The sequence below is a fragment of the Hippocampus guttulatus genome, chromosome 19 (assembly GCF_054856545.1).
Source record: "Hippocampus guttulatus isolate MCC_2025c chromosome 19, RoL_Hgut_1.0, whole genome shotgun sequence".
NCBI lineage: Eukaryota > Metazoa > Chordata > Actinopteri > Syngnathiformes > Syngnathidae > Hippocampus > Hippocampus guttulatus.
Window position 1 is genome coordinate 2,090,229 of NC_141279.1, and position 27,533 is coordinate 2,117,761.

At 41.4% G+C, this 27,533-nt stretch overlaps 2 protein-coding genes across 6 annotated transcripts in view; both read left to right on the forward strand.

The window, feature by feature from the left end:
• The first annotated feature begins 329 nt into the window (after nt 1–329).
• On the forward strand, nt 330–13,870 carry plcd3b (phospholipase C, delta 3b). 2 transcript variants are annotated; one of them, XM_086137758.1, is made up of 16 exons: nt 330–613; nt 2,084–2,139; nt 2,602–2,713; nt 4,161–4,389; nt 4,881–5,010; nt 5,123–5,348; nt 6,663–6,864; nt 7,232–7,376; nt 8,247–8,399; nt 9,162–9,308; nt 9,382–9,535; nt 10,987–11,103; nt 11,275–11,453; nt 11,623–11,758; nt 12,154–12,303; nt 12,402–13,870. In XM_086137758.1, exons 1-16 carry the CDS (start codon nt 523–525, stop codon nt 12,524–12,526), a joined length of 2,352 nt encoding a protein of 783 aa, XP_085993884.1. In that variant the 5' UTR covers nt 330–522; the 3' UTR covers nt 12,527–13,870. The 2 variants fall into 2 exon arrangements, with proteins under 2 accessions (XP_085993884.1, XP_085993885.1); XM_086137759.1 differs by lacking the exon at nt 330–613 and having other exon boundaries at nt 2,095–2,146.
• Nucleotides 13,871–16,629: 2,759 nt separating this feature from the next.
• LOC147189527 (uncharacterized) overlaps nt 16,630–27,533 on the forward strand; it is a 34,656-nt gene continuing 23,752 nt past the window's right edge. For 2 of the 4 annotated variants that reach the window (XM_086138111.1, XM_086138109.1), the window contains exons 1-16: nt 16,630–18,615; nt 19,457–20,133; nt 20,719–20,887; nt 20,972–21,234; nt 21,431–21,556; nt 21,632–21,829; nt 22,776–22,916; nt 23,042–23,299; nt 24,322–24,505; nt 24,601–24,767; nt 24,864–25,007; nt 25,310–25,488; nt 25,590–25,762; nt 25,872–26,096; nt 26,182–26,291; nt 27,271–27,498. In XM_086138111.1, the coding sequence (XP_085994237.1) occupies nt 19,468–20,133; nt 20,719–20,887; nt 20,972–21,234; nt 21,431–21,556; nt 21,632–21,829; nt 22,776–22,916; nt 23,042–23,299; nt 24,322–24,505; nt 24,601–24,767; nt 24,864–25,007; nt 25,310–25,488; nt 25,590–25,762; nt 25,872–26,096; nt 26,182–26,291; nt 27,271–27,498 (3,231 nt within the window). In that variant the 5' untranslated portion in view covers nt 16,630–18,615; nt 19,457–19,467. The remainder of the gene's footprint in view (nt 18,616–19,456; nt 20,134–20,718; nt 20,888–20,971; nt 21,235–21,430; nt 21,557–21,631; nt 21,830–22,775; nt 22,917–23,041; nt 23,300–24,321; nt 24,506–24,600; nt 24,768–24,863; nt 25,008–25,309; nt 25,489–25,589; nt 25,763–25,871; nt 26,097–26,181; nt 26,292–27,270; nt 27,499–27,533) is intronic. The other 2 variants (XM_086138108.1, XM_086138107.1) reach the window with 2 other exon arrangements.

Consider the following 27,533-nt stretch of genomic DNA (forward strand, 5'->3'; position numbering starts at 1 on the left):
GTAGTTGGATAATGCCAAACCGGAAATGGAGGGAAATGAGTTGTTGCATAAAATAAATGTAACGGAATAAAACAGGTCAACATGATATATATTTGCTGAATCGTGCAATTGATCGTTTTCTTTATAAAGGGGCTCCATAAACGTGTTTTATTGTGATTATTTATTGTAAACACTATTAATATTAACATTGGTAGAGTTAATATGTCATTTTAGAATCGTGTGATATCAGTCTTTCGTGACCTTTATGGAATCTTATTTTGAGAGTGATTCCTAAAGCGTGTTGCTGGCACTTGACGTTTGCCAAATATTCTATAAATACAGTACTTAATGGATGGATGTACTCGCATGGTTTCGTGCATTTCCTAAATCTTGTTTTTGTGACGTCAGCAACAAGAAGGTTGGGACAACGCGGATTCGACTGCGCCAGGATAAAAATTATGCGTGCTGAGCAAGAGCCATCAATTATATAGCAGTGACGGAAGGGACGCAGAATAAAGAAAGCGAATCCTCCCTCTCAACAATATGTTGGGAAACAGAAGGAAAGCAGCCCCCGTGCGTAAGAACGGGAACGGGACGTCCGATTCAAAGGCCATCCATCCGCTAAGGAGTCTCGGTAAGACTTGCATGTGTCGTCGTTCGCAAACTCATCTGCAAAAATGATGGCAATCGGTCGTCAGCCTTGATCGTTATCAAAGAAGGGACTCGGAAGTCAGCTGTTCAGAGAAAAAAAGACTTTTGAATGTAAATTTCTCAAATGCAATACAAATAATCCCCCGACTCTCTTGATTCACATCAGTTGCCGATGAGAGTAAAGTAAATAGTGGGATTTATTTTCTTTTAGGCCAATACCATAGCCATAAAGTCTACCTCACAGTTAACAATCTCAGCTGTGCCAGACAGACATAGATAGATAGATCATCTGTGATTTAAAATGAATTAGCATGATGGAGCTTGCAGAAAAAAGTTAGCTCCGTCGTTCAATTGATTTAAGTGAATAGAAGAAATCTGTTTTCCAATTGAATTGCCTGGGTGGGCGGGGTAGGGGGGGGGGGGTTAATCCAAAATGATCATATCAAGGTATGTACGTGCATTGTAAAGTAAGGTTTCAATCGATTAATGGCATACGGTTTTATTTTCCTTTTTGTTTTTAAATTGCACGTATGCACGTAAATTGCACGTATTTACTGTCTTCCGTGAGGGAGAGTATAGTAGTCTGTAATTTTCTCAAGGGGTAATCAACGACAAGTACACGTTTGTGGTCAGCGCTCTCCACGCTGTCTTGAAGTGTATATCGTGTTGCGACCTTCATGAACACATGTCAGCTATTACAAGTTTTTCAAGTTGCTTCAACTCAAACCAGCCAAACTGTTCATCCCATCTGTCCTTCCTTTGGTTTGATATATCTTTTATTGTAGTCCCATCGGTAAATGCAGAGGCGCAGATGGAATTTGAGGGGGTGCGCGCGAGGGGTTGGGGTGGGGGGTAGCAGAGAATAAGTTTAGCAAAAAAAAAAAGAAAAAAAAGTAATATCCTGTATATCAGTGGCTGACGGTAAATTTTGGACCTGAGCCTTCAGTGCGCATTTTGTGATCTAATCCACCTCTTAATACAGTAGTGCCATAACATAACATCACATAACACCCCCCACCCCCAACCCCTCAGAACGATGGCTACCTTCACCCTCCAGAGCATTCTGAAAAACACCTTTGCAGATTCAGTCTCCCTTCCAAGCACTCTCACACGCATGCATTGATATGAAAAAGGCTGATGTGTGGAACAAGAACATTTCACGTATTTGAGGACAAAAACCCAACTGATAACTTCATCTTCCACTACATCACCTCAAGAAGTCCAAACCTCTACAGTACAATAGTCCTTCAGAATCCATTTTTATACATATGAAAACTTAAAAAAATAAAAAATGTTTTCAAATTTCCAAGATGCATTACATTTTGGTCATCATGTTTAGAAAACCTAAAATATAAAAGTACCAATCATAAACGCAACAATTCAAAGGTGTTATAAAATTTAAGAAGTAGAGATGGAGATTTCCTGAGCAAATGTTGCTGTTTTTTTCTTGTAGGGTTGCAGGATGATGAAGATGTCAAGTGGATGCTGAAGGGCTCCAATATGGTGAAGGTATGAGGTATATTGAATTGAATGTGAGCAATATTATTACTTGCACAGCTTCACTGTTGATGAGTTAATAATGTCAGATTCTCAGAGGAGCACGAGAGGTTTTTCCTTGGTGTTCATATTTCTCCTGACCCACCAACCTCTCTTGCAATCAATCTTCCACAAAGTTGTAACCTTCAAATTTAAGATACTGAATTTGTCATCCAAACTAAAGAAGCAGTTTAAAATCAGAGCAAACTCCAGTGTTACAGTTATACTAAGCAATTTGTCTTCCCGTTGCAGAAAATGCCAAACATAAATTGATTAGGATTCGGTCAGTGATATGCTCTGTCACATCCCTGAGAAAATAGGCAAAAATATTTGCCATTGGTTCCCAAAGCCAAAGGTTATGTTTGCAAATGGTCTTATTGAGCTGAACATGACAGGGGGAAAAAAAACTAATCGATGAAGCGTTCCTCTGCAAAGGTCCGATCACCTCACTGGCAAAAGCGACGTACCCTCAAGCTGCTGGAAGATGGCGTCACAATTTGGTGCCAGTCCCGCAAAACTTTCAGTCGAGCCAAAGAGCAACAATCTTGTAAGTGTAATTAGCCTTTTTATTCTATACTATAATCCTTTGTTGAGACATTTCTAAGCATGATATATTCAAATCGGGAAAAGATTTTCGAAAGAGAGAGAAAATCTTTCTGAGACGGATTCAATCACCGTCATCTGACATTTTATTATTTATGAACTCCATTTGATTTGTTTTATGGGTTTGACTGTGTCCACTCTATTAGACTAATTTATTATTTTGCCCAGTATGAACTTTAGTGGACCGCTATCTGTTCTCATCGCTGCCGCTCTTTAATTTCAAGCATATTTTAACATTTTTAACGTTATTGTTTGCATGCCGTGTCTGCAGTTTATGTTGTCTGGAATGTATTCTGTGTTTGTAGTCATCTCTTGTTGTGACAGAATGACTGCTCATGCAGTAATGTTGTAAAATTGAAAACAAATTTCCCACTGCGATTTAAAAAAAAAAAAAAAAGTTGATCCTGATTTTTTCTAATTGGGTTTCATGAACTCGAATAGGCTTCTATGTTGACTGATTCTGTGAATTCTTTAAATGTAGCTTTTCACGTGGTGTGTCTATTTTGGTTAAGTGTAATTGCTACTTTCTGGACGGTCACACATGAAAACACAGCATTTTCCATTCTCCTCAGCTGGCCGAAGGGGAAGGGTGGTGCCTTTTTTTTTTTTTTTATAGACTCTCCAAGTTGTATTTAAAAAGGCAGCTGATCCCTGAAAAAAATGTTCAAACACTGAGATCGAACATTAAAATTAAAGGGCATGCCGTCACTTTTGACCTTAAAAGCCCTGGCTTAGTGCTCTATATTTACTCAACAGCTGAAATACCAGGTTCAACTCACTCGACTATGGGTAGGTCTTAAATTGTAACAAGACCTGATGTAGAACGGATGGCGGGCATACAGCGCCCTCGATAATTATTGGCACCCCTGGCGAAAATGTGTTAAAAGCCTTAAAAAATGTATATACCGTATCGGCCCGAATATAAGATGGTGTTTTTTGCATTGAAATAAGACTGAAAAAGTGGGGGTCGTCTTATATTCGGGGTCGAGACGTTATACCCATTCACGACGCTAGATGGCGACAGATACCATTGAAGCAAATGCTGAACTTGACTCCCCAGGCCGAAGCGAACCCCTTTCATGAAGAATAAAAATAAAAATAGCGGTAGCACGAAGAAGAAAAATAAAAAATAGCGGTAAGAAAGAAAAGACAAGAAAATAATAGAAGAGAAAACAGAAAATGGAGAAACGTAGCGACAATCTGGAGAAAAGTGGGTCGAAGATGGGCCAGGTTAACCGGCAACTGAGGAGAAGTTATCGGGTTAAAGGGTGCGTGAAAGGATTAATCATGCGGCAGTGTAGTTTCGTCCAATTTGATCCGAAGCAAAGCAATTCAATCGCCGAAAAACTGAAAAGTCTCCTTTTCTTTCTTCATCTGCCTCACTTACTCAGTCTCCATCACGGAAGTGGAATGCGTATGTGAGGGCTGCCATTCGGAGACATTGCGGCAGATGGTTGGTGCAGTTCCCGAAGGACGGTGTTTGACGGTGGTCTTCAAGAGTCCCCGAAAGAATTTGGATCTTCTCTGCCAGAACCCTGAAGAGGCTTTTCATTGGACCCGCGGCATCCGGACACTGCAGGAAAGAATTGGCAACATGACCCAGAAGGAGAAACTTGATCAATATCCTTTGATGAATGTGGAATATTCCCTCCCTCATCATTTTCGAACATTTTTGGAAAAAAAAAGCTCCAGGGTGACTCTAGGGCGGCGCTAAAGAGCCGCATGTGGCTCTGGAGCCGCGGGTTACCGACCCCTGTTTTAACCAAACACTAACTAATGACACAATAACCAACAGGTGTGCCACTGCAGGAGGAGCCCTACAGTGCCGCCTGTTGGTCACAAACAGAACCACCCTAACAGTGACATTCTAAAACGAATTCAATAATTGACAGTGTTTGTCTAAAATCAGCCCGGATTTTATTATCCATTAAAGATTTTGTATCGAAGCTGGTTAGCTTATGGTCAGAACGTTCTGGTTGTTTGGTGTCCATTACATACCCGTTAAGTGTCAATGTTTGTTAATTTGGATTAGACAAAAAAATCTTTCCAAATTGGCTGTGCAAAAAAATCTGTGACGAGAGTGTGACATCTTCCTTGATCCTACGCGTCACCTGGATTCATGCTTACCTGAGTCGCGCTGACCGGAATCATGACGATAAGATGAGCTACGATGAAGTGCAGACATTGCTGCAAATGATCAATATTGACTTGAGCGACCAATATGCTCGTGAACTTTTCGAGGTGTGACGCCTGCCGCACTCGATCATTATCATTTAACTTCACATCGTCATTTTTCAACACAGAATCGGTAACAGTTGCATATGTATTTTACTCTCGAATGATCCTCTGACAGAAGTGCGATCACTCAGCCGATGGCCGTTTGGACCACGGGGAAATTGAAGTTTTCTGCCGAGAGTTGTTGCGGAGACCTGAGCTGGATGTCATCTTTATGCTCTATTCTTCCAATGGATGCGTCCTCTCAACGGCAGATTTGAGGGATTTCCTGAACGACCAGGGGGAGGATTCTTCATTCACACACGCCCAAAGCCTCATCATCACCTATGAACTTAATGAATGGGGTATGCTGCTTCACACAAAAATTAAATCCGACGTTTTTTGAATTCATTAACCCTTTTGTGCACCAATCATGATACCCTGATAACATGATAATGTCACGAACGGTAGTGGTGGAGGACCCCCAAAAACAACCAAGAGGGAGGAGCAGGGTGAACTTGACAAATTGTATGAACAAAACACTGACAATACTAAATCCAGAACATAGATCTGAAAGCAAGAATCCAGAGTAACAAACAAAAACCCATTGCAGAAGCAAAAAACTAACAGGAACAGAATCACCAACAGAAAACAACAACAGCAAAAGTGACAGCTACAATGACCTGACACTGAGTGGTCGGGCATCAAGTCGTTTAAAGTGACAACTAATGACACAATGACCAACAGGTGTGTAGCTGCAGGCGGATCCCTACAGTGCCACCTGTTGGTCACAAACAGAACCATGACAGTACTAATGACACAATGACCAAGAGGTGTGCAGCTGCAGGCAGAGCCCGACAGTGCCACCCGTTGGTCACAAACAGAACCATGACAGATAGGCAGTCCACTGTTATGACTGCCGTACCCGAAAGGGTTAACGGCGCTACTCTTTCAAATATTGACGTCACTTTCAAGAACGAGTCAGTATATTTTAAACGAGTAATGTTTTGTGATGTTTGATGAGTAATTATAATCTGATTACTTGATTGTTAAAAGTAATGTTAAATTTGGCATGACTGGAAAATGTGCACATTTTGGAGTAACGCGTTATTGTGTTACTTAGTAATCCGTTACCGCCTTTACTGCCTTCGGAATTATTGAAATCTTCCTCAGTAGCCATTCAATATACAGTAGTGAATACAAATGTAGCATTTGTGCAGCGGAGAAAGATGGAAAAACAGGAGAGGAGTCTGGTTTGGTTTAACCACTGTACGAGTTGCGTAATTGTATTCAAGGTGAGTGAATGCCACCCTTAAGATAAAAGTATTTGAAGCAAGTGGTTATTTTGTAATTGCAATATTTCTTTTTTATTATTATTTTTGGTTTCAAAAGTATTGTGAAGCTATGAAACTAGAATTTATATATTTAAAAAAATATCTAATATAAAAGAAAAGTTGGGTTTAGTCAATAAACATTACGAAATACGTAAAATATTAAAAGTGCAAATATTTGGAAAACCTGATGTGCTTGGAAAAAAAAAGAATGAGTGCAGATTTGGAATCGGTGCAAAAAAAGAAAAAAATAGTAGAACTGATGGAATCACATTGACACACGATAAAAAAAATTCTCTGTCATCATGTTTGTTTGCTTTTTTTTTTTTTTTTTTTTGCCCAACACAGCTCAGAGGAACCATTTGATGACACCCAATGGCTTCACCATGTACATGCTGTCCAAGGAGAATTCTGTTTTTGACCCAGAGCATGTTCGGGTTTATCAAAACATGAAACAACCGCTGGCGCACTACTTCATTTCCTCATCCCACAATACATACTTGACTAAGGATCAACTGACCGGAGAGAGTGGCGTCGAGCCGTATATCCGGTAAGAATGAAAAGGAATCCATAGCGGTTTTTCTTTTTTTATTAAGTGTATTTAACAGTGCCATGAAAAAATATTTATAATTTCCTGATGCAAATTTAGGACATCTAAATGTTTCAGATCATCAAGCCAATTTGAAAATCTCACAATGACAACACAGGTCAATGCAAAATGTAGTGTGGTTAAAAAAAAGTGTTAAATTGTGATTTGACTGTGATGAACCGGTTTTTGGAATGTTTCGTTCAATTTCACTGGCCAAAACCATGCCTGATGACCACAGGATTTTTTTTTTTTTAACTTAAGAGCTTACTTGTTCATCTGTCAGAAAAAGAGATTTTATTTATTTATTATTATTATTTTTTTTTTTTAGAGCCCTGAATCATGGTTGTCGCTGTGTGGAGTTGGACTGTTGGGATGGCGATAAAGGACAGCCTGTCATCTACCACGGCTACACGCTCACCTCCAAAGTGCCCTTTGTCGAAGTCATTGAGACAATCAACGAGTATGCGTTTAAGGTAAGGGGGGGGCCAAACGCATTACCATCAGTGAACGGGGTACCCTTCCGTTATCATCCCACCATTTTTATTCACATAATAATCATCCACAGTCCCCCATCCGTCCTCGTCCTTTTAAAGTACGAGGACGGACGGGCCGTTCCAGACCGTTCCGTCCCAGGGATGGAATGCCCATCTCTGGTGAAAAGTACTGTATATAAAGTTGAAGTCAAAATTATGACCCAGCATTAGTGTTGCACCAAGTACAGGTACCATTACGGTATAGTGAATTTTAGCCGGCCAAAATTATGCAATACAATAATTTCCAAGTCCTGGTACTTGGGGGCAAAAAAGCTTCCGTTATATCATTTCAGACCTGCCTGTCACACACAGAAGGCCGAAGCCTGCCTGTGACGTGCCTCATGTCAAATCCTTCCCGTAAAGAAATGGCATGAATATGATAACTAAAAATCTGAGTCTGGATGCGAATTGTTCACATTCACAACCATCTAACTTCACACACTAGTTGTGCTTTATAACCTTTTAGGGACAACGGTTACTACAGTGGACAGTATATCATATTATCAGTTTACAGGGTGCATGAAACGGTTAAAGGACATTTTGATCCGGCTTCCTCAATCGCCTCCATTCATTGATGCGCATGTGCTGTTCTACCCTACCCGTAGTGCGTTTTAGTGAAGGAGTACATGCTTATACATTTCATCCCCAGGTACATCCTGTTAAGGTATTGTTGTAAAACACGTGTACATTGGTTGAAGGCGTTGATTTTAATTCAGTTTTAATTCATGCATTTTATACAAGAATACTTTTTTATGTTTCCCGCCCTCTGTTCTGATATTTGATTTCCCACGATGCATAATCATGATCTAGGCATCGCCATACCCTCTGATCCTTTCCTTGGAGAACCACTGCTCTGTGGAGCAGCAGGCAGTGATGGCTCGACACCTGAAGAGCATCCTTGGAGACAAACTGCTGGCAAAGCCCGTTCGCGGCCTCGACCCCAACACCCTGCCTTCACCGGAAGTATGTTATGAAACTGAAAAAAGGCCTGGTTGAAAATCCAGTGCATTAGATTAAACCTGAGTACAACATACCAAGAATTTAGAAAATCGGATAATGGGTTCTGAAAGAATTTTGTTTTGTTTTTTTGTCGGGTGAGCTGCCTGTACAGCACCTAGCACAAAAGCTAAGCCTTGCAACTGTCAGGGTTTGACATTAACGGTGGCTCGCTGGTCCGTGGTCATTAAGCTGCTGTGTGGGGCCATTACCTACGTTCAGACACTGCCCTGACTGGATTAGCCTCATGTTGCTAGCTTTGCCTAGCGCAATCGCTGCGGGCCTTAATACAAACCCAATTCCACTGAAGTTGGGATGTTGTGTAAACAGTTAATAAAAACAGAATGATTTGCAAATTATTTTTTCATAAATTAGTATGTGGGGCCAGTAAAGCTTTTGACAGGACCGCCTCAACTTGGGTCATGGTGGCTCAGTCAGGCCACGACCAAAAAAAATGCTTGATGTCGGGCCCTGCGTTGCACAAATCTCTTTAAAAATGCGGGTATTTTTCTCTTGCTCATATTCGAACCCTCCTGTTATCTAACAAGTCAAACTGGTCCACATTGTGCATATTTGCATTGAATCGATTGCTAATTAAGTTGCGATGAGATACAATCAGATATTGTGGATAAAACACACCCCAAATTCATAATACTTAACATAGGGGTTGAACTCATTTTTCCTCTGGGTAATGTGTGGGTAAAGTGTGGTTGTGTGCACTGTGTGCAGGATCTGAAAGGTAAAATCCTGGTTAAGGGGAAGAAAGAGAAGCCAGCGATGCGGGAAGGCACGTCAAGCTCGTCAGACCTCAGCTCATCAGACGATGAAGCCAACCAAGCTGAGAGCAGTATCCATAACAGGAAAAAAGATGACAAGGTCTACACATGTCATCGTTTTTCTCATGGTGAAGATGTAATGGGAGTGACCGGTTGTTTTGTTGTGACTCCAGACAGCTGCGCCTCAGATGAGTTCAGAGCTGTCAGAATTGGTCGTGTACACCCGCGGTGTGCACTTTAAAAGCTTTCAACACGCTGCCAAATCCCCGCCAAGTGACATGTCCTCATTTTCTGAAAGTGAAGCCCTCAGACATGTCAAAGACTCAGGTATTGTATCACTGTTTATGTATTGATAGCTACTTGCTTACAAACGTAATCTTCACACATGACTTGTAACGGGTATCTTGCCTAAGCATCTATCCATATATATTTTTTCATAAATACAGTATGTGGCTAGCCTTTCGATATGTGCGCCGGCGGTGCATTGTGGGAGATGCAAAAAAGGCCAAACCCCTCTATAGATTTTCTATAGCGATGACTTCCGGATCCAAGTTAATTTCACAACCAAAGTGTGCCATCCATTTTCCGATCAGCTTTATCCTCACAAGGGGTGCTGGACCCTATCCCAGTCGTCTTTGGGCGGTAGGCGGGGGACACCTTGAACCTGTTGCCAGCCAATTGCAGGGCACACACAGACGAACAAGCATGCACGCTCACACTCACACCTAGGGACAATTTTGAGTGTCGAATCAGCCTGCCATGCATATTTTTGGAATGTGGGAGGAACCCGAAGAAAAGCCATGCAGGCACAGGAAGAGCAAACTCCACACAGGGAGGCACCAAAGTGTGCCATCTTTTCCAAAATGAATCTCGACGGAATTCTCATGTGTCATGAAAAGTCCACGATCCGGAAATTAGGCTCACCTTCATACTTCATTGAATCAAGCCTCTTTGGTGGTTGCATCATATATTTCCAGGAAAGGCATGGTGGGTGTGTCAGAGGCCGAAACGGGTGAATCCCAGCGTATCTGCACGCACCATATCTGCTAACTTCCGGTTGCTAATCGACCACATAGCGATACGAGCAAAATATACGCAATCCGCTAAAATGGCACCCAAGTTACCATCAATTACCTTTTTATTTGCTCCACTTATCCAAGTGTTGGCGGTCAAAGCATCATATCTCATATCTCATTTAATGAGCCATTTGCTCCATCATAGTATATGCAGGTCCATGTAAATATAGACTTGCACGGCTTATTTTGACATGCTCAACTTGATTTTGGGGGCAGAGAGAATCAACCATAAAGTACAATCGAGAATAAGTAAAAGAAGTGTTTATTGTCACGTTCTATGACACACAGAAAAACTCCCCTTAGGGAAAAAAAACTGCTGCTAAAATAACATATCTTGGTTCACAAAGACTTACAGGCGTCCAGTCCATATCATGTTGTGAATTAAACTGACTCATTTTAAAGTTCGCAAGATCTATTTTTAATGCTGTTATTAGAGATAAAAAAAAAAAAAATTCTGTCAAACTTATGCTTGGCTAAATGAGTGGTTAGTGATATTGCTAATGTAGCATAAACTATGTTTATTTAGATTGGAAAAAGATAATGGAAAACAGTGAATAATGCAATGCAAAAAAATTAAAGGGAGTTTGTAGTTTACATATTTTGAGGGTTTGTAGCACTGAAGTGAAATCGGTTTTGTGCGGTATTTTTCCATATCTGCGTATCTGACTTGACGAGATGGGTTTCTTTGTTTTTACACTCCAGGGATGTATTTTGTACGCCACAACAGCCGCCATCTTAGCAGGGTCTACCCCTCAGGACAGCGACTCCAGTCGTCCAACTATAACCCTCAGGAAATGTGGAATGGAGGCTGCCAACTTGGTATGGCATTTTAAAAAACAAAGACGAAGCATACGGGATAATGACGCATCACACAGTCGTAGATGAATATTTTTGATTCGGGCGGGTATTACAGCTAAGTGCTTGTTTCAAAAACCCGTTATTGACAGTGAAATCAAACGCTGTCGTGTTGTGTTTTTATTTTCCCCCCAGTGGCTCTGAATTTCCAAACTCCTGGTGAACAGATGGATCTAAATCGAGGCAAATTCATGCAGAATGGTCAATGTGGCTACATTCTGAAGCCCCCTTTCATGTGCCAGCCGTACACCACCTTTAATCCAGAGAATGTTGGTGGCGGTCCTGGCCATGCGCCTGTTCTGTTCACTGTTAAGGTACGAAAACTGACACACCAACTGCGAATACAAACAAAAGAACGTTTTTACAGTGCATCACAAAGTGGGGTTGCTGTTCCACTCTACTACCGATGTTTGATTGGCAGGAGGGGTCAAACAATCACAACCCTTTTCCATAGATTCATTTGTTTATTAATTGTTATTACAGGTTATTTCCGCACAGCAGCTACCTAAACAAGAGAAGAAGAAGCCGACAGCCATTGTGGATCCCCATGTTTGGGTTGAGATACATGGTGTTACGATTGATAACAACAAGAAGAAAACCCATCACATCCAAAATAATGGTATGTACACCGTAAGTACCATGAAGCAAGTGAGAAATAGGTTGATATGCTCACGAGACTTTACATCGACATGATCCGGGTTATTATCGGTCAGCCCTCTTATGAGTTTTTAATGACATCCTGTTGGCTAAAAACACTGCAGACTATCTGTGTATTGTTTTGTTGGACCTGACTGCAGCCTGATATGGTAGACCAGAGCATTCTGTTGGCTCATGTACACCACCAGGTGGACATTAGTGGTACAACTCGAGTGGTTGAGATCCTAATTGGCAGGCAGTACATTTTGTGTTAGACTGGGATGCTTTAAGTCCTGCTCTGGCTCCCATGGTGTTCCACAGGCTTCTATTTTGGGGCCCCTGCTAATCATAATAATAATAATAATGATCATTTTTCAGGTTTTAATCCACAATGGGACTGCAACTTTAATTTTACCATTCATGCTCCTGGCCTGGCTCTTGTTCGCTTTTTGGTTGAAGATCACGACTACACTTCAAGCAACGACTTTCTCGGACAATACACACTGCCTTTTACAAGTCTCCGCACAGGTACGGTATGACTGAAAGAGTAGTGCGAATGCTCAGATTGATGGGCACTCACAACTTCAGGTTGCTTCTCCTAACATGCACTACTTTGGCTTTTACAGGTTACCGCCATGTCCGACTGCTCAAGCAGGATGGCTCCAGCCTTTCACCCTCTTCGCTCTTCATCCACGTCGAGATCATTGACTGTCAGGATAGCCATTCCAAGTCATCTAAATCACAGGGCTAGGCATTTTAAGCAAACGTGATTTAATTCCATTTGTACCTCTTTGAAGCATCACTACAATCGTTACGTTGCTTTTGAAGCAGTACGGTGAATGGTCAAAAGTTATAGAAAGTGGTACATTGGAACCTTGATTTAATAGACAGAACGGGGGTCGTGCATTAAAGCTGATTGTCAGTTGACCTCCTTTTTTTCGTAGGATAAAAACACTCAATACAGTATCAAACCTCTATTCATTTCATCTTCTGCAGTGAGTTGACTGCACTCACCGTGTAGATCCCAAATAATATCGCACGCCCCACTTTCGATTTTTTTTTTTCTAAAATATATGGATTTCGTTCGGCTTCACGGTTGTGTGCCGCATGTTTCCCGCCTGGTGTTGATTGTTCATAAAAACAATTTCAATTGTATACCTGTCTATTTGAAGCACGAATTGTAACCAAAATTCAAGGGGCAACAACCATTCACTGTGTCAATGTGCATGCATGTATGCACACACTCACACATATGCGGGTGCTCGTCAAAACATTTGAATATCATGAAAAATGATTCATTTCAGGAATACTATTCAAAAAGCGAAAAGTGTGTAATGCATATATATATTTATATGTGTATATATATATATACACACATATATATATATATATAATGGGGTGAGAGAGAGAGACTTTAGAGAGCGCTTGCATTTTAAAGCATTTTAAGCTGTTTATATGTAATGGGTGTGTACAAGTAGAGCTAGTTGTAGTTATTAGATCCTTTTTTTTATTTATACCCTTCTGGTATTTATTAAGTTAATAATTGTTGCACCAATGAGATATGTTTTGGAACTTTTGGATAATGTAAATCAAAATAACCCAGGGACTTTATTGTTGTTGTTCCATCACAACAAAATGGTTAAAGTGTTCATATTTGCTTCACTTTGGTGGGGATAACGTTCTGCTTGTGATTCTGATAAAAATATATACAGTATATCATGTTTATTCAAGGGGATCAAGTTTTATTATAATTGCAACTGTCCTTTTAAAATTAATTTGAACGTTTGTGTGAATTTGGTCTAGTATTCTATTACATGTGTAATTATTTTGTTAGGATTTGGGATTTGGGGCTGAATTCCCCCATTTCCCTCAAAATACTAACTTTGTGGGTTTAACTAGGTAATGTGTACAATATGTTGAGAGATGTCAGTATTATTGAAATATTCCGTGAATTGTTTCTTTGTCAAAGTGTCACAACTGCTGTGATGTTGAAAGTCAAAATCTGAGTACAGTATTTATTAACCACGGCACAGACAATTCAAACTGAACACTAAGGATGTCAAAAAAATAATTATTAAAATAATATTTTATATTTTGTTTTTGGTTGGGTTTTTTTGTATTGCTGTCTAAAAAGTAAGTCTGCTGTTTGCACCAAAATTTTGTTTTAAACACCTGGACTCCAGACTTCTGACACACCAACAATGCGTAAAAACGGGAATTTGTGCGCAACCACCAAAGAGTCCTGACTCACTGAATTCTGAGGCTGGGTCCTCGAGGATGCATGGGAATTTGCCCAACCAGTCAACATGTGCTTTGTAGACTTAGAGAAGGCGTTCGACCCTGTCCCTCGGGGAGTTCTGTGGGGCGTGATTTGGAAGTATGGGGTACCGAACCCTCTGATATGGGCTGTTTGGTCCCTAAACCATCCATGTCACAGTTTGGTTTGCATTGCCGGCATTAAGTCCGATTCATTTCTAGTGACGGTTGGTCTCCGCAAAGGCTGCCTTTTGTCATTACAAACAACGTTTATGGACAGAATTTCTAGACACGGCCAAGGCGTTGGGAGGGTCCTGTTTGGTGGCCTCAGTATTGCATCATTATTGTGACGCGGACTTTGTATCGGTCTGTCATGGTAAAGATGGAGCTGAGCCAAAAGGCGAAGCTCTCGATTTACCGGTCGAGCTACGTTGGATGGATGGATGAATGGATGTTTATAATAGTGTGTGTGTATTTATCTACCTCACGTTTTGAAACTGAGATTTACAGTGCTATTCATTTTTAGGTTTGGCGTCCTCTTTGAGGACCAAGACCTGCTCACGGCCTTTGCCTTGCACCCCTCCTTCACTCCTACCATCCTGGCAAGAATCGCCCCTAACCAAGCCAACGCCATCAAGGACAGAATCGTCAGGGAGCTTAAGGCCATGGTGCGGCAAAGGGCAGCCAAGGCCCAGGCTGACGTGATGAGCTACCAGGACCGGGTTTTCCAGTAACAGTTCATATTTATACTCACAACCTTGAAAATAACTGTTGTTGCCCTGCGAATGACTGGTAATGAAGTCGGGTTTTACCCCGCCTACTGCGCGAAGACAGCTGGGATAGGCTCCAGCACGCCCGCGACCCTCGTAAGGATAAGTGGATTAAAACATAGTTGAATGCATATCTATTGTCTGTTATTCCATATTGGATTCAGGCATTCAATTAATTCTCTTTTTCTTCCCAACGTCTAATGATGCTTACAGGGAGCTGTTTGGCACCGACCAGGATGGGGTAGACCAGGATGTGGAGGAGGTGCTGAGGGCCACCATCCACGACTGGAAACCCAAGCAGGCATCGCTCTCCTGGGCCCTCTTCCCAAAGGATCACAGGGAGGCATGGGTGGACTTATTTATTAAATACAACACTCCACTCCCGAGCTCCGCTGCTGTGGAGAAGGTATTTTCAACAGCCGGTGACATTGTCCGGCCAAAGAGGACCGCCCTGGTCAATGCCAGCTTTGATAAGCTTGTCTTCCTCAAGGGAAACATGAACCTATTGGGGTTTGTCCGCGCTGTTCATAATTTATATATTTTTTGTAAAGTGTTCCACACTGTTTCACAGGAAATCAAATTTTGCGCTGTTGTAGATTTTTCTTTTATATACCGTATATTTTTTACTGCTGGTCTTAAAATAGTGGTGACTGGAATAGGAATTTGAGTGGGCACGGAAAAGCGTGTCTCGAATTCAAATATTTGCAGAATAAATATTTGCAGAATAAAATGGCCCTTTAACTGAGAGTTCACCTCTGGTCACTGTGTTAGACACAGGAGTCAAACTCAAGTTCCAGGGGCGTGATCCAGTCCGTCATTTTATGTGGCCCGTAAAGTAAATCATGTGACAACTCCAGCTGAATTTTTCACACTACCATGCTTTTTCTCTGTTTCCATTGGGCCTTTTAGACAAAGAAGAAAATAGCTGCGTCAATCAATGCATCTTGTGCGTCAGTGTACTAAACGCCCCAGAAATCAGGGCATTGAAAATAAGTTTGTGTCGTTTGAATGCAGACAAAAGTGTCGTTAAATGCATAGCGTTTTTCAATTAATCTGTTAAAGTATGCAGTGTTACAGTTATATGTAGTGAATTATAAAGATACGGGTGTTTTCTAAAGTACTCCAATAAGGATGACTTCAACATGGCTCATGTTGTATCAGAATACATTTTTAATTTGCTCATCCGTCCCTTTTTTAGGATGCAGTGTTGAAGTGCGCAACCATCTGAATCGTAAAACGTCCTACTCTCCCGGAGGAGCGTAAATGCACCATCGCGCGAGCGAGGGAGCATGAGCAAACTAAATAAACAGCGGTGAGTATTGCGCTACTGATGTCGCCATTTTGACTGTGGTAAGGTTCCAACATATCAGCAGTATGACGTGAGTCATTGTATTTACCTGCTAGGGATGTCAAGCTTAAGGTATATATACAGTGTGCGAGCATCGATAGCCAGTCTAGCTGATCAGATAGCAAAAGTATCCCCGTCACTCTTCGTCACAGAACCCGACCGGCTTCTGTTCATGATAAACGCAGACCACAAAACACGCCATGATATTTTCAATCTCATTAAATTCAGATTTGTTGTGTCAAGGTTGGATGTTCCTCTCTCAGTAATAACACAGTTTTCATGTGACCCGTTCTGAAAGTTTGTTGTTAAAAACGTGCGCCATTCAACATCCGCACTACGTAATAATAATAATGATAAGAGTATAATAGATGTATTCATTTGTTGTCCACGCCGTGGTAGTCAGGACAATTCAACAAGAGACTGCACTTACAGCACTCAATTGTTTGCTTTCATCTGACAAGTGTACTCATCTCTTTGCAGGGCCTCCACAATGTAGGAAAATGCATACCCCGTTATGAGAAGCCAAAGTACATTTGAAAGGTACTTTTTGCTCTTGGTGACGAGGTGTGTGTGTATTGGCTCAAGAAGGGCACGATAAAACATTTTGTTGGTCATCTTTATGGTGCTAAATCTAGGAAGTAAGTTTCGTTTTATCCAAACATCCATTTTCTGATCCCCTTATCCTCACAAGGGTCGCGGGCGTGCTGGAGCCTATTCCAGCTGTCATCAGGCAGTAACCGGGGGACCATGAACAAGTCCCCAGCCAATTGCAAGGCACACAAAGACCAACAATCACTCTCACAATTACACCTAGGGACAATTTAGAGTGTTCCACTAACTTTCCATGCATGGTTTGGGCATGTGGGAGGAAACCGTAGTACCCGGAGAAAACCCACGCAGGCACAGGGAGAACATGCAAGCTCCACACAGCCGGATTCGAACCCTGCACCTCTTCACTGTGAGGCCGGCGTGCCGCCCCAGTTACGTTTTACACTGCATGTATATAAAAATACACTCTTCAAAGTCCCCCAACCCCCTTTTTATCATGTATAGATTTCAATTTGATCAATTTAACAGCATCCCATATTTTTTTCATTAGTGTCCTTTGTTCCCTATGCTCCTTGAAGGCACCATTAAAAAGTTTAAAGTCCCTATCAAGTGAAAATAGAATCTTCCTCTAAATTGGAAACGGCATATATAGAGGTTTGAAATGAAATTTGAAAGAATGGAAAAGTGTGAAAAATCATGCCATTCTCAGCATTGTGGGCATTTCCGCAAGTGCACTTAAACCACTCCCAGCTGAACTGTCAAATACATCTGAATGGTAGTATCTTATTCCCACATATCCCTACATTGTATCCACTTAAAATCTTTGGCGGATGGAATACAGCCCACCAAGTTGTATTCCGTGTACAACCACACAAAAGAAGAAAATACATTTGCACGTCAATATCTTTCAAAAAAGATCAGGATTTACAATTCAGTCCCGGGCAGTTCCATAGGGAATGCAGGTTTACGTCAGCCGGCTGTCCAACTTGGCCTTTAGACTCCTGTTGGCCTTGGCTCACATCTCGCCTTTATCCTGCAAACTCGGTTATGCCGACCTATTTTACTGCGTGTGTACATTTTAAAGTACATTTTTGAAGACAAGTTGGCTCTCAGCGTTCCTGTTTTCCGATGTCTAATCAAACTGATGTTCTTGTTTTTGTTTTGTTTTTAAAATCAAAATAACCTTGGGCCAACGTGTCTGTGTGGCTACATCGACGCTGACATATGGACAAAAGAAAATGCAGGCTTAGGTATTTTGACAGGTGCACATACTTTATTTTATTGTTCCTGCGAGGGGAAATCAAGGTAAATTATGAAGTGGCAGCTCCAAATCCAGCATCCGGCACTGCACCTAATTGTAGTTTCTGTTTTGATTCACTAGGCTCCGGTCAGTTTCATTTGCAGATCACATGATGCATGAGTCAGCATGGGCTCAGTCAGGGGTGGCCAGGAAAGAGAAACTATCTCTTCTGTATCTTAAGCATGACTTCTCTTCACCCTTTTTCTACTCTGTATTCATTTCCTCTGAACTCATTATGAGAAAAATAAGTGTATTTTTTCAATTTCAAGTGGGATATCCTGTTTTCTGATTGTTTTCGGAGAAATCAGATGGTTCCATAGCCTCATTGATTAAACATCCAAATCAGTTAAAAAAAAATTAATGCCAATATATTTGAGAAGATACTTTAAATAATATATAACACAGTTGCATTTTACAGGAACATGAGAGCGAGGCGAGTCGCAACTACTGGAGTACATTTCAATGAGCCAGCCTCTTACTTTCAGTTTCGTTTCTCTCTGGCTGCAGAGATCGAAACACAACAGGATGGGGGGGAGGCGTTTATAAGCTAAACCAAGAGGCTTTCTGGCTCAGTTTCACTGGTTAAAGGAGATCTGGACATCCAGGAGAAAGAAAAGGTAAGACACTAGTTTGATGGCTGGAGGTGGTTTATGTTTTGTATGTTTAGTTTGGCTCTGTTACAATATATGCGGTTACAAGTGCTCTAGACCCGGCAACTGAAATGCTAATTGAAAACTATTGTAAAATACCATTTTTATCATACATCAGGTAACACTAATGAAAAATTGTGCCCATCCCTGTTTTTATGGAATAAAGCACTTTGTTTATCATTTTGATGAAATTGGATTTCTCATCAAATTGCTAATGCAGATTTTGAGTTTAAGCTCTCCTGGTCACCGATCGAGTGTTTACCACTATGGCTGTCACAAATGAATATTTGTAAAATAGATTATTTTATTGGTTAGTCCATTGATTAATGGAACAATTGGATCATTGTTTTATTTTGTATTAACGTGTATTACAAAACACATTTTCCTCATTACTGTTTCTTGACTGATTTTTCTTGTGACTAATCAACGATTAAGCAATAACATACAAGAGAGAAGGCTTGATGTTGTCCTCGCCAACTGTTTTGAAACTGACCCAGTTCCTAGTTGAGTCATAGCTTGCCAAAGTCAAAACAAATGTTTACCAAGATCCTCTTTTTGATGAAATACAACATTTTGGAACCATCTACACATGTGCATATAAAATCTAAATGTAATCCCTGCCTGCACCTAACAAACTAAAGAGAAATGTAAAAGTAATCTTTTAGCCGCTTTAAAAAAAAGATGCTTTACATTTGCAAGCACGTGTTTTTAGGTTCTTGACTTCCTATCTTCAAGGTGCTGTTATATGTTTTTGGAACTGCTTTGTTGTGTTAATTATGGAGTGCTGATGTGTTTTTCCACTCGGCAGAACTAATCAAGATGGAGAACGTTCTCGAAGACATTGTGGCCATGGTGAAGCAGCATCAAAGAGGGATCCCCATCAAAAAACTTAGCATGTACTATAACAAGACATACCATCGCAACCTATCAATAGCCAACCTGGGATTTAAGTCCAATGCTGCTCTCTTAGCCTGCCTGGAGAACGACTTGGTTGTAGAGGGAAATGTGGTGTTTCATAAGCACTACAAGGACAATATTGGGACAGTTGACGCTGAAGCTGCAGGAACTAGTGTGAGTGCTATAGCTGTGGCTTGTGAATCCGCCAAACTAAAAAAGAAGGTCACGAAGGTGAAAAATGTAGTGACCATGATGACAGAACATCCGCAAGGCATTCTTATGAAGCATCTGGCAACAGCATATAGGCTAAAATTCCACCATAAACTGAAAATGACCACTTTGGGCTTCAGTTCAATTGCTGACATGGTAGCAACCTTAGACAGGGATCTGGTAGTGATAGGGGACCTGGTGATCCACAAGCGCTACCAACCTCAAGGTCCACCTGGAGATGGAATATCAGGAAGTGAGACACCTTCAAGTTCAGATTCAGCTTCATCAAGTCAGCCCATTCCTGATAAACATCTTCCCGCTGGACCCGAGCTCACTGATGAATTGGACCAACAACAACTGCACAAGAGAATTTTAGAGGTGAGTCAAACCACTGATAGAATATTGCTTGTGCAGGCAAAAAAAATAAATTCTGTCAATCTTCGAAGTGTTGATAGTTTGATAGTGTTATGCCAGTTGTTGAACTTTCCACTTTGCCGCTGCACCAGGTCACCACGAAGCCCTCTCTACTCTCTTAGCTTCATGCCAAAGGGCCTATCGGAAGGCATTAAATTCCACATTATTCTGCCGTTTGTTTATCATCATCATCATATCATTTGCATCATCCACGGATCAATCACACACCCATACAATAGACTCCTATCAAGCACCAGGAGTGCTTTTTGCCACTGTCACAACGGCAGATGGTGAGAACTACCCTGGTGAGTTCTTGGGATCCTACAAAGGCTCAGAAGGTTACAAGTTTAGGTATTGGGCCTTGTATACTTACAACTGCATGGTTTTCATCTTTAAGATGAGCATACTAGCAGGACCAATCAGGTCGCCTCCGAGTCAGGACTGGACTAGCTAGCGAGCGAGGAGCAGCGTGGGCGTGAGAAACGATCTATTTATCTATCCATCTATATTTATATAGAGAGACTCTTAAAAATTATTCCTGTGTTTCAGGTAGCTGGAAAATACCAACTGACTGAACCATCCATGGATCTACTGGAAGTTTGCTATTTTCATCACTATGGCGAAAAGCTTCCCTTTCAACTGTACTTATCCATGTATGACAGTTTGGAATCATCTTCCTCCAATAACCTGCCAATTCCGTCTGGTACTGAAGCTGCTGGTACGTACACAAATATGGTTGTATTCAGAATAGAATGTGCTCATTTTGATGACTGTAAATAGTTTTTTATTGTCTTTTCGTCAGCTTTACAGCAAGACGCTACAGCCAGTACGAGTAAAAAGAGTGATACAGCTCGTAGAGAGTGCAGTTCCAGTGTGTTTCGGGAAGCTTATAATGCCCAGGTGAGAGAGGTCCATCGAGATAATGTGCGGGCCATGGAAGCGGTGGTGGACGATGAAGTCCAATGGAAGAGGAAAAGAGATCTGGATCCAGACACGGTCAGCAATCTGATGGAGGATGTGATACGAGATCTCGCAGGAGAGGGAGAGCTGGTCACCAAAGAAAAGGTCAAAAGCCTATGTTTGTTTAAATGGGAGAGCGTTTGGCAATACAGTCACATACACTTTGAACATTGCTTTGTGTCCTTGAAGCAAACAATTTATGTAAATTAAATCCAGGGAGTGACACTGCAACCAAGTCAAAGGCTTAACATTGTGAATTTGCTCAGACGTATCACAAATAATTCTCGACTGCTTTTCCCAGGTGATCTCAAGGACGTGCATTTTAATGCAACTGACTTCGAAGGAATTAGAAAGACTCAATCTTCGTAGTATTCAGGCCCTGAACGACCTTCACTACTTGGTGAAAGAGATAACGATGTACATACAGGTTAGTAGCCAGTCCTATCAACTCAAAAGTCTCCAAATCGTACTTTGTGTTCAAGGATTTCTCTTTATCTTCCAGTCCACTGAAGCAGTGACGTCCGTCTGCACGCTCTATGAGCTGGGACAGAATTTGGCCGGTCTCAAAAATAAGAAACGCTTTGAAGAGCTAAACCTGGGACCTCTTTGCAAGCTCCCCATCATCCACCGCATGTTCAAGATTGACAGCAACACCAAGGATGATGATATCTTCCAGATTGAGACAGTAGACATCTTAAAGGTGCGACTTCAAATCGTGGTTAAAATGAAAATAGTATCAACATTTCATATCACAATTGTAACGACCGAAATAATGACTGATCGGTCACGCACGTAAAATTGTTGTAAAGAACCTCTGTGATTTTGGTCGCGAAGAAAACCATTACAAATGGCTACAGACCAGTTTTTCAATTTAACTACCGCATTGGCCCGAATATAAGACGGCCCTGATTATAAGATGCTCCCCTCTTTTTCAAGACTCAAGTTTGAAAAAAGACTTTTTGAACACCAAATTAATTTTTATACAGAAAATAATTACAGTACACCTGAAACAAATGATTATAACAATATATTTGAGAGAAAAAGCATGTTATTTTGCCTCATTCAAATCTAAAGTGCAATCACATTCGTAAATGAATGGCTTCTGGTTTTTGAAATGTAAATTACATCATAACTTCTCCTCAGCTGCCGGTTAACCTGGCCGATCTTCGATCCACTTTTCTCGCTACGTTTCTCCATTTTCTGTTATCTCTTCTATTATCTTCTTCTCTTTTCCTTCTTACTGCTATTTTTTATTTTTCTTCTTCGTGCTACCGCTATTTTTATTTTTATTCTTCGTGGCGGGGGTTCACTTTGGCCTGGGGAGTCAAGTTCAGCATTTGCTTCATTGATATCTGGCGTCATCTAGCGTCTTGAATGGGTATAATGTCTAGACCCCGAATATAAGGTGACCCCCCCACTTTTTCAGTCTACTTTCAATGCAAAAAACACCGTCTTATATTCGGGCCAATACGGTATTATCACATGAGCAATCGCTCATGTCCAAAGAACCATTAGTTGTACCCGTTGGTTAGAATTAACAGGAAACTGAAGAAACAAGGCTGGTCAATTTTTTTTTTCCCACCGCTGTACATAAAGCCACATGAGTTATGCTCATTCTACATGTTTTCCTGTTTTCCTGTTTCTAGCAACTTCGCAATTACAGGAGAAAGGCAAAAGAGCCCAAAGTGGACCTGGCTGAGTTTATGAAGTATCTAGCTGACCATTATAACTGTGAGTCTCCTTACGAGCTGGGTATCAGGATACACAGTCTCGGGCTGCCCATCTCGGTAAGGTTTTGGTCGACTTTTTTGTTTGTTTGTTTTGGAGTGATCTTTTTTTTCTGCGTCTTCCTTAAAATGAATCAAACACCTTCAAAGTATTTGGATGAAATTTCTCTCTCTGTCTCCTTCAGACATTAAATAAAGTGAGTCGTCTTGAGCATAGCGAAATGAACGAGATGAAAGAAGCCATTCGGAAAGAGCTGGAAGAGGAGACCCGGGAGCATCTGATAAAACTCAAGAAGAGTGTCCTTGAGCCAGTAAAAGCCACAAGCTCCGTCTTTGCTGGGAATTTGGAACTCCGAAGAAAATATGCCTCCTTGACAGCAGCAGAAGTGGTGCTGGCAGTCTTCACAAATGCAGAAAGGGTGTTGAGTTCTGGATTGCACAAGGTTGGTGGGAGACCTTCCAAAGTATGTACTTCTATTGCTGAAAACAGGGCCAGGAAAGTTGAACAGTTGTCAAGGGTTACACCAAAATGATACGCTCAATTCTCTTTTGTTACCATGACGACCTGGTGCGGCGCGACCAGCTCTGCTTCCCCTTTGGCTTTGACAGTTTTAGACGGTGTAGTTTAGGGGTTGCCCGACAATGTATTTCACACAAACGAGGATCGAGAAACCCAATTCGGAGGCATTTCTTCGAAAATTATTTCTGTTATTGCATTCACACCGTTCTTGAAATGTCGAACAGCTCGCTCAGTGGCACATTTTCAGAAATTAAACAAGATTTACTGGGTGGTTTAACGTGCCACTTGACATGAGGCTGGACAAGCTAGATGTGGTGCTACAAGTGTGTGTGTGTGTGTGTGTGTGTGTGTGTGTGTGTGTGTGTGTGTGTGTGTGCGCGTATCTTATATGTATCCAAACATTTTCACTAGATCCCCGATGTTGGCTATGCTATTGCTAGCTCAGTTGATTGTCAATAACCGACAGCTGTAAACAAGTCACATAAATACAGATACAGCTCGCTCATCATTCTCCAGGTGTGCTTTCGTTTGTTCGGTACCTGTATAAGTATCAGGAGTTTAAAAAAAAAAGTTTTAGGTGCTCACTAACAGTTCATTTTGTTGTGTGGTTAGCATATCTTGGCCTTGACAAGGGTTGGTAATGTCGATCGTTGTAGCCTTAGCTGCTAGCCTTGTATGGATGCCTCGCCAGGCTCCTGTGCTTCTGCTTTCTTTCACCTCTGTTCTGGAGCATCCCATCTGGATTCAACCCTCTTTTGTGAGCAACATAGTACATAGAACATTGACATACACACAGCACACAAACATGGACTGGACACCATATCTTAGGCAGAAAATGAGACCACCACATTTGAGCCTGTCCCATGAATTATTTTACCCAATTTGGGTGTATCATCATCATAACATTGTTTTGTCTATTGTGTGGTATTTTATTGTTTATTGCAGCATGTCCGGAAATTCCTAACAGAAGTGTCCGGCAACAAGCTAGCAACAGCTCTCTTTCAGTTGGCAATCTGTGGTGGCTCGCTAGCTGTCCCACAGGACCAGGTGGCCAATGAGAAAACTCCCCAAACCTCTGGAAAAAACGATCCAATGGAAGACAGACCTGCCACATCAATTCCCAGTGAAGGTATGAATTCAAGATGCGTAAAGGATGGGATGAGATGTATTTTTGCCACACATCATCTCACAACTAATTCCCTTAATTCTGAATCAATTTCTCAGCCAAAGTGAAGCAGTACCTAAAAGATAGCCTATCCTCGATAAACTCGGCCATCCATTTGGCTGATATTGCCATCTTAGAGGGGAAGTTGACCAAGCACTTCCAGGTCAAAGACTTTCATTCCTTGGGTCAAGGCAGCTTCTTGGGATTTTTGGCGAAACATATTCAGGTACCAATTACTATCTATGTGCGTATTTGGATGCCAACTGTTGGTCCTGGGTACTTGAGTCCTTAACGAAACAAATCGATGTTGTGTTGAATGCAGCTACTGCAGGACGTGCTTGGTCCAACTTTGATTCTGAGAAGTGGTGGCATGGAATCTGCAAGAAGTTTTTCCAGACCCACCAAACAAGACATATTTGAGTTCATCAAGCAGTGTGGGCAAACCACTTCTGGTGGTCAAGATGAAGTGAGTTGACGTCTAATAAAATAATAGGAAAGTGCATCAAAGCGCCACAGTTTGGGATGGCCTTGACACACAACATTTTAAGGTCATAAACGGCTTGCAGCTCAAGACTTGGTAATCTCACTACGCTAGAGCGCTCATTTATTTACATGCATTTGCATGATAACATGATTTAGTTATAAAATAGGGCGCTTGTACTAATGTATGTATGTCGCCACTGTAGACCAGAATGCTGTTGTAAACTGAAGGCCCTCTGTTCTATAAATGATTTTGAAACATATTGTTCTCTTTTCAATTTTCCTCAGCTGTCCCACATTGAGTTGGCACTGCGGTCCCATTATGGAGTGCAGGATAGTCGCAACTTGGGCTACGGCTCGCTACAGGCACTGACCAGACTAGTCCAATGCCAGAAAGACCTCGGTGGAGGAGGACCGAGTCTGGTCTTTTATGAGTCTACATTGTTTGCTCGCCATCACATTTTAAGGTGAGTGCTATGGATTGTCTGCCGGTGCCAGAAATCAAACCCACACAAATCCTGACAAACAAACTAGTCTTACCAATGCTTTTTCTGTTCGCTATCACCAGTGCCGAAAGTGAGTGCGAAGCAGTGGGGCGGCTTGGGGAGGTTTCAAAGCTCCAGGCATTGGCCAGTTTGCATTCTTGTCCTCTGTTAGAGGATTTAAGTGAATGGAGTCAATGGGAGCTTATATTCAAACCTTTCCATGGCTCCCTCAAAGATTTTATTGAAAGAAATGCAGGTAGGTGTTTGTACAGACAAGGTGGGAAATTGGTAGGAATAGAAAATTTCTGGAAACAATTCTCGGATGCAATGACCTTATTGACATCTTCCGTTTTGACCAATGACAGCAAATACAGGCTTGGCAGCGTTGGAGGTGGCGGAAAGTTTGTTGCTCAGAATCACTTCCGACACAGGAGACAAGTATTTCTCCAATGCCGCCTTGACCCTTGACCCCGTGGGGACAGCTGGTCACCTCGTGTCCATTGTTGTAGCCGATGGAATTACAAATGCTCCCACGGCCCTCCTGGCTAATCATATGCAGAGTTCCCTGGCGGCGGCTGTGGCTGAAGAAGGTAGCAGAGAAACATTTAAGCCTCCCCTGCATTGTATTTAAAAACACAGCCTTGTTATCTAACTAAAATTTGCTTTTGGGTCTAGATCTGTCTCGAGCTGAAGAGGACATGTCATGTTACAGTACAGTGGCAAATTTCCTTTTGGAGTGTTTGGTTCGAATTCCGAATAGAATCTGTCAGGCTCTGTTGCAGCAGGTTAGTTGCACTGTATTGCACTCGTCTTTATACAGCCGAACATGTTCATCCATTAAAGCCGATTGTCCGTTAAATTGAAAATGACCTTTTTTCTCCGTCCACCAAAATATTGTACATACAGTAAATGTTAAAAACAAACTTCAAACAGTTTGAAAAGCTTTAAGTGGAAAGCAAATTAGTGTTTAACCAAACGTTTCTGGGTAAAACCTGTAGTCTGTTTTATGCTACTGCAACAGTTAAACGATTTGGCTACTCCAGGGCGTGTCAAACAGATTTTTGTCAAGGGCCACTTTGGAATTACGTCTACTCTCGGAGCGCCGTTATGACAGTGAAACCACAAAATTGTTTCATAGTCTCACAACAAATAAATGGATTACTGGTAAGGAAATCAGTCACGTCAACAACAATCGTTTGTTTAATTATAATTCAAGCGAGTGGAAACAGGGCAACAACATTATTGCATAATCTCAACGTTATTTCTTACACATGACAATTTGACATTTCGGTACAGATTTTAGCGAGGATCACGCAAGTTGACACACATGATTTGATTTCGCGGTCCACATAAAATGACCCGGCGGGCCGGATCGGGCCCCCCGGCCTTGAGTTTGATACAGTGTGCTACTTATTTTAGTATCAACTATATAAACCATTAAAGATAAGAAATGTTAACATGCGATTTAAAACATTGCTTGAGGAGCACAAATTGATTCCCATTGTCACATAATCTTTTAAAATTAACCAGCTGGAAGTGAGAAGAAGGATTGTCATGGACTTGGGCATTCCACAATATTTATATTCTAATGTAAATGTGCCAGATGAATGGTCAGTTTCTTCGTGGGATTAAATGAATCGTATTCATGGTATATTTCAGTAGAATCATTCTTTTTTATTTATTTTTTATTTATTTTTTTAAATAACACACATCTCCTAAAAATCATCAGTGGTGTCATTGTTCTCAACTGAATGTGACCTTCAGGTGTTTTTAGAGCCTTTGTCCAGAGTGTTGGGCCAAACAAAGTCAAAACTGGTCCTAATCACTGTGGCCCAGTCAAACCCGAGGCACATAAACTGTTTGCATCGACTTGGAATCCTTCTGGGCATCACAGAGTGGTTGAAGGACTACCAAAAAAAGATGACAACATCGCAGATCCAAAATGGCGCCTCATACTCGGGACCTTTACATCAGCCCAAAGTCCAAACACAGGTGAATGCTCATTTTACTTAAATGTAACTGAATAT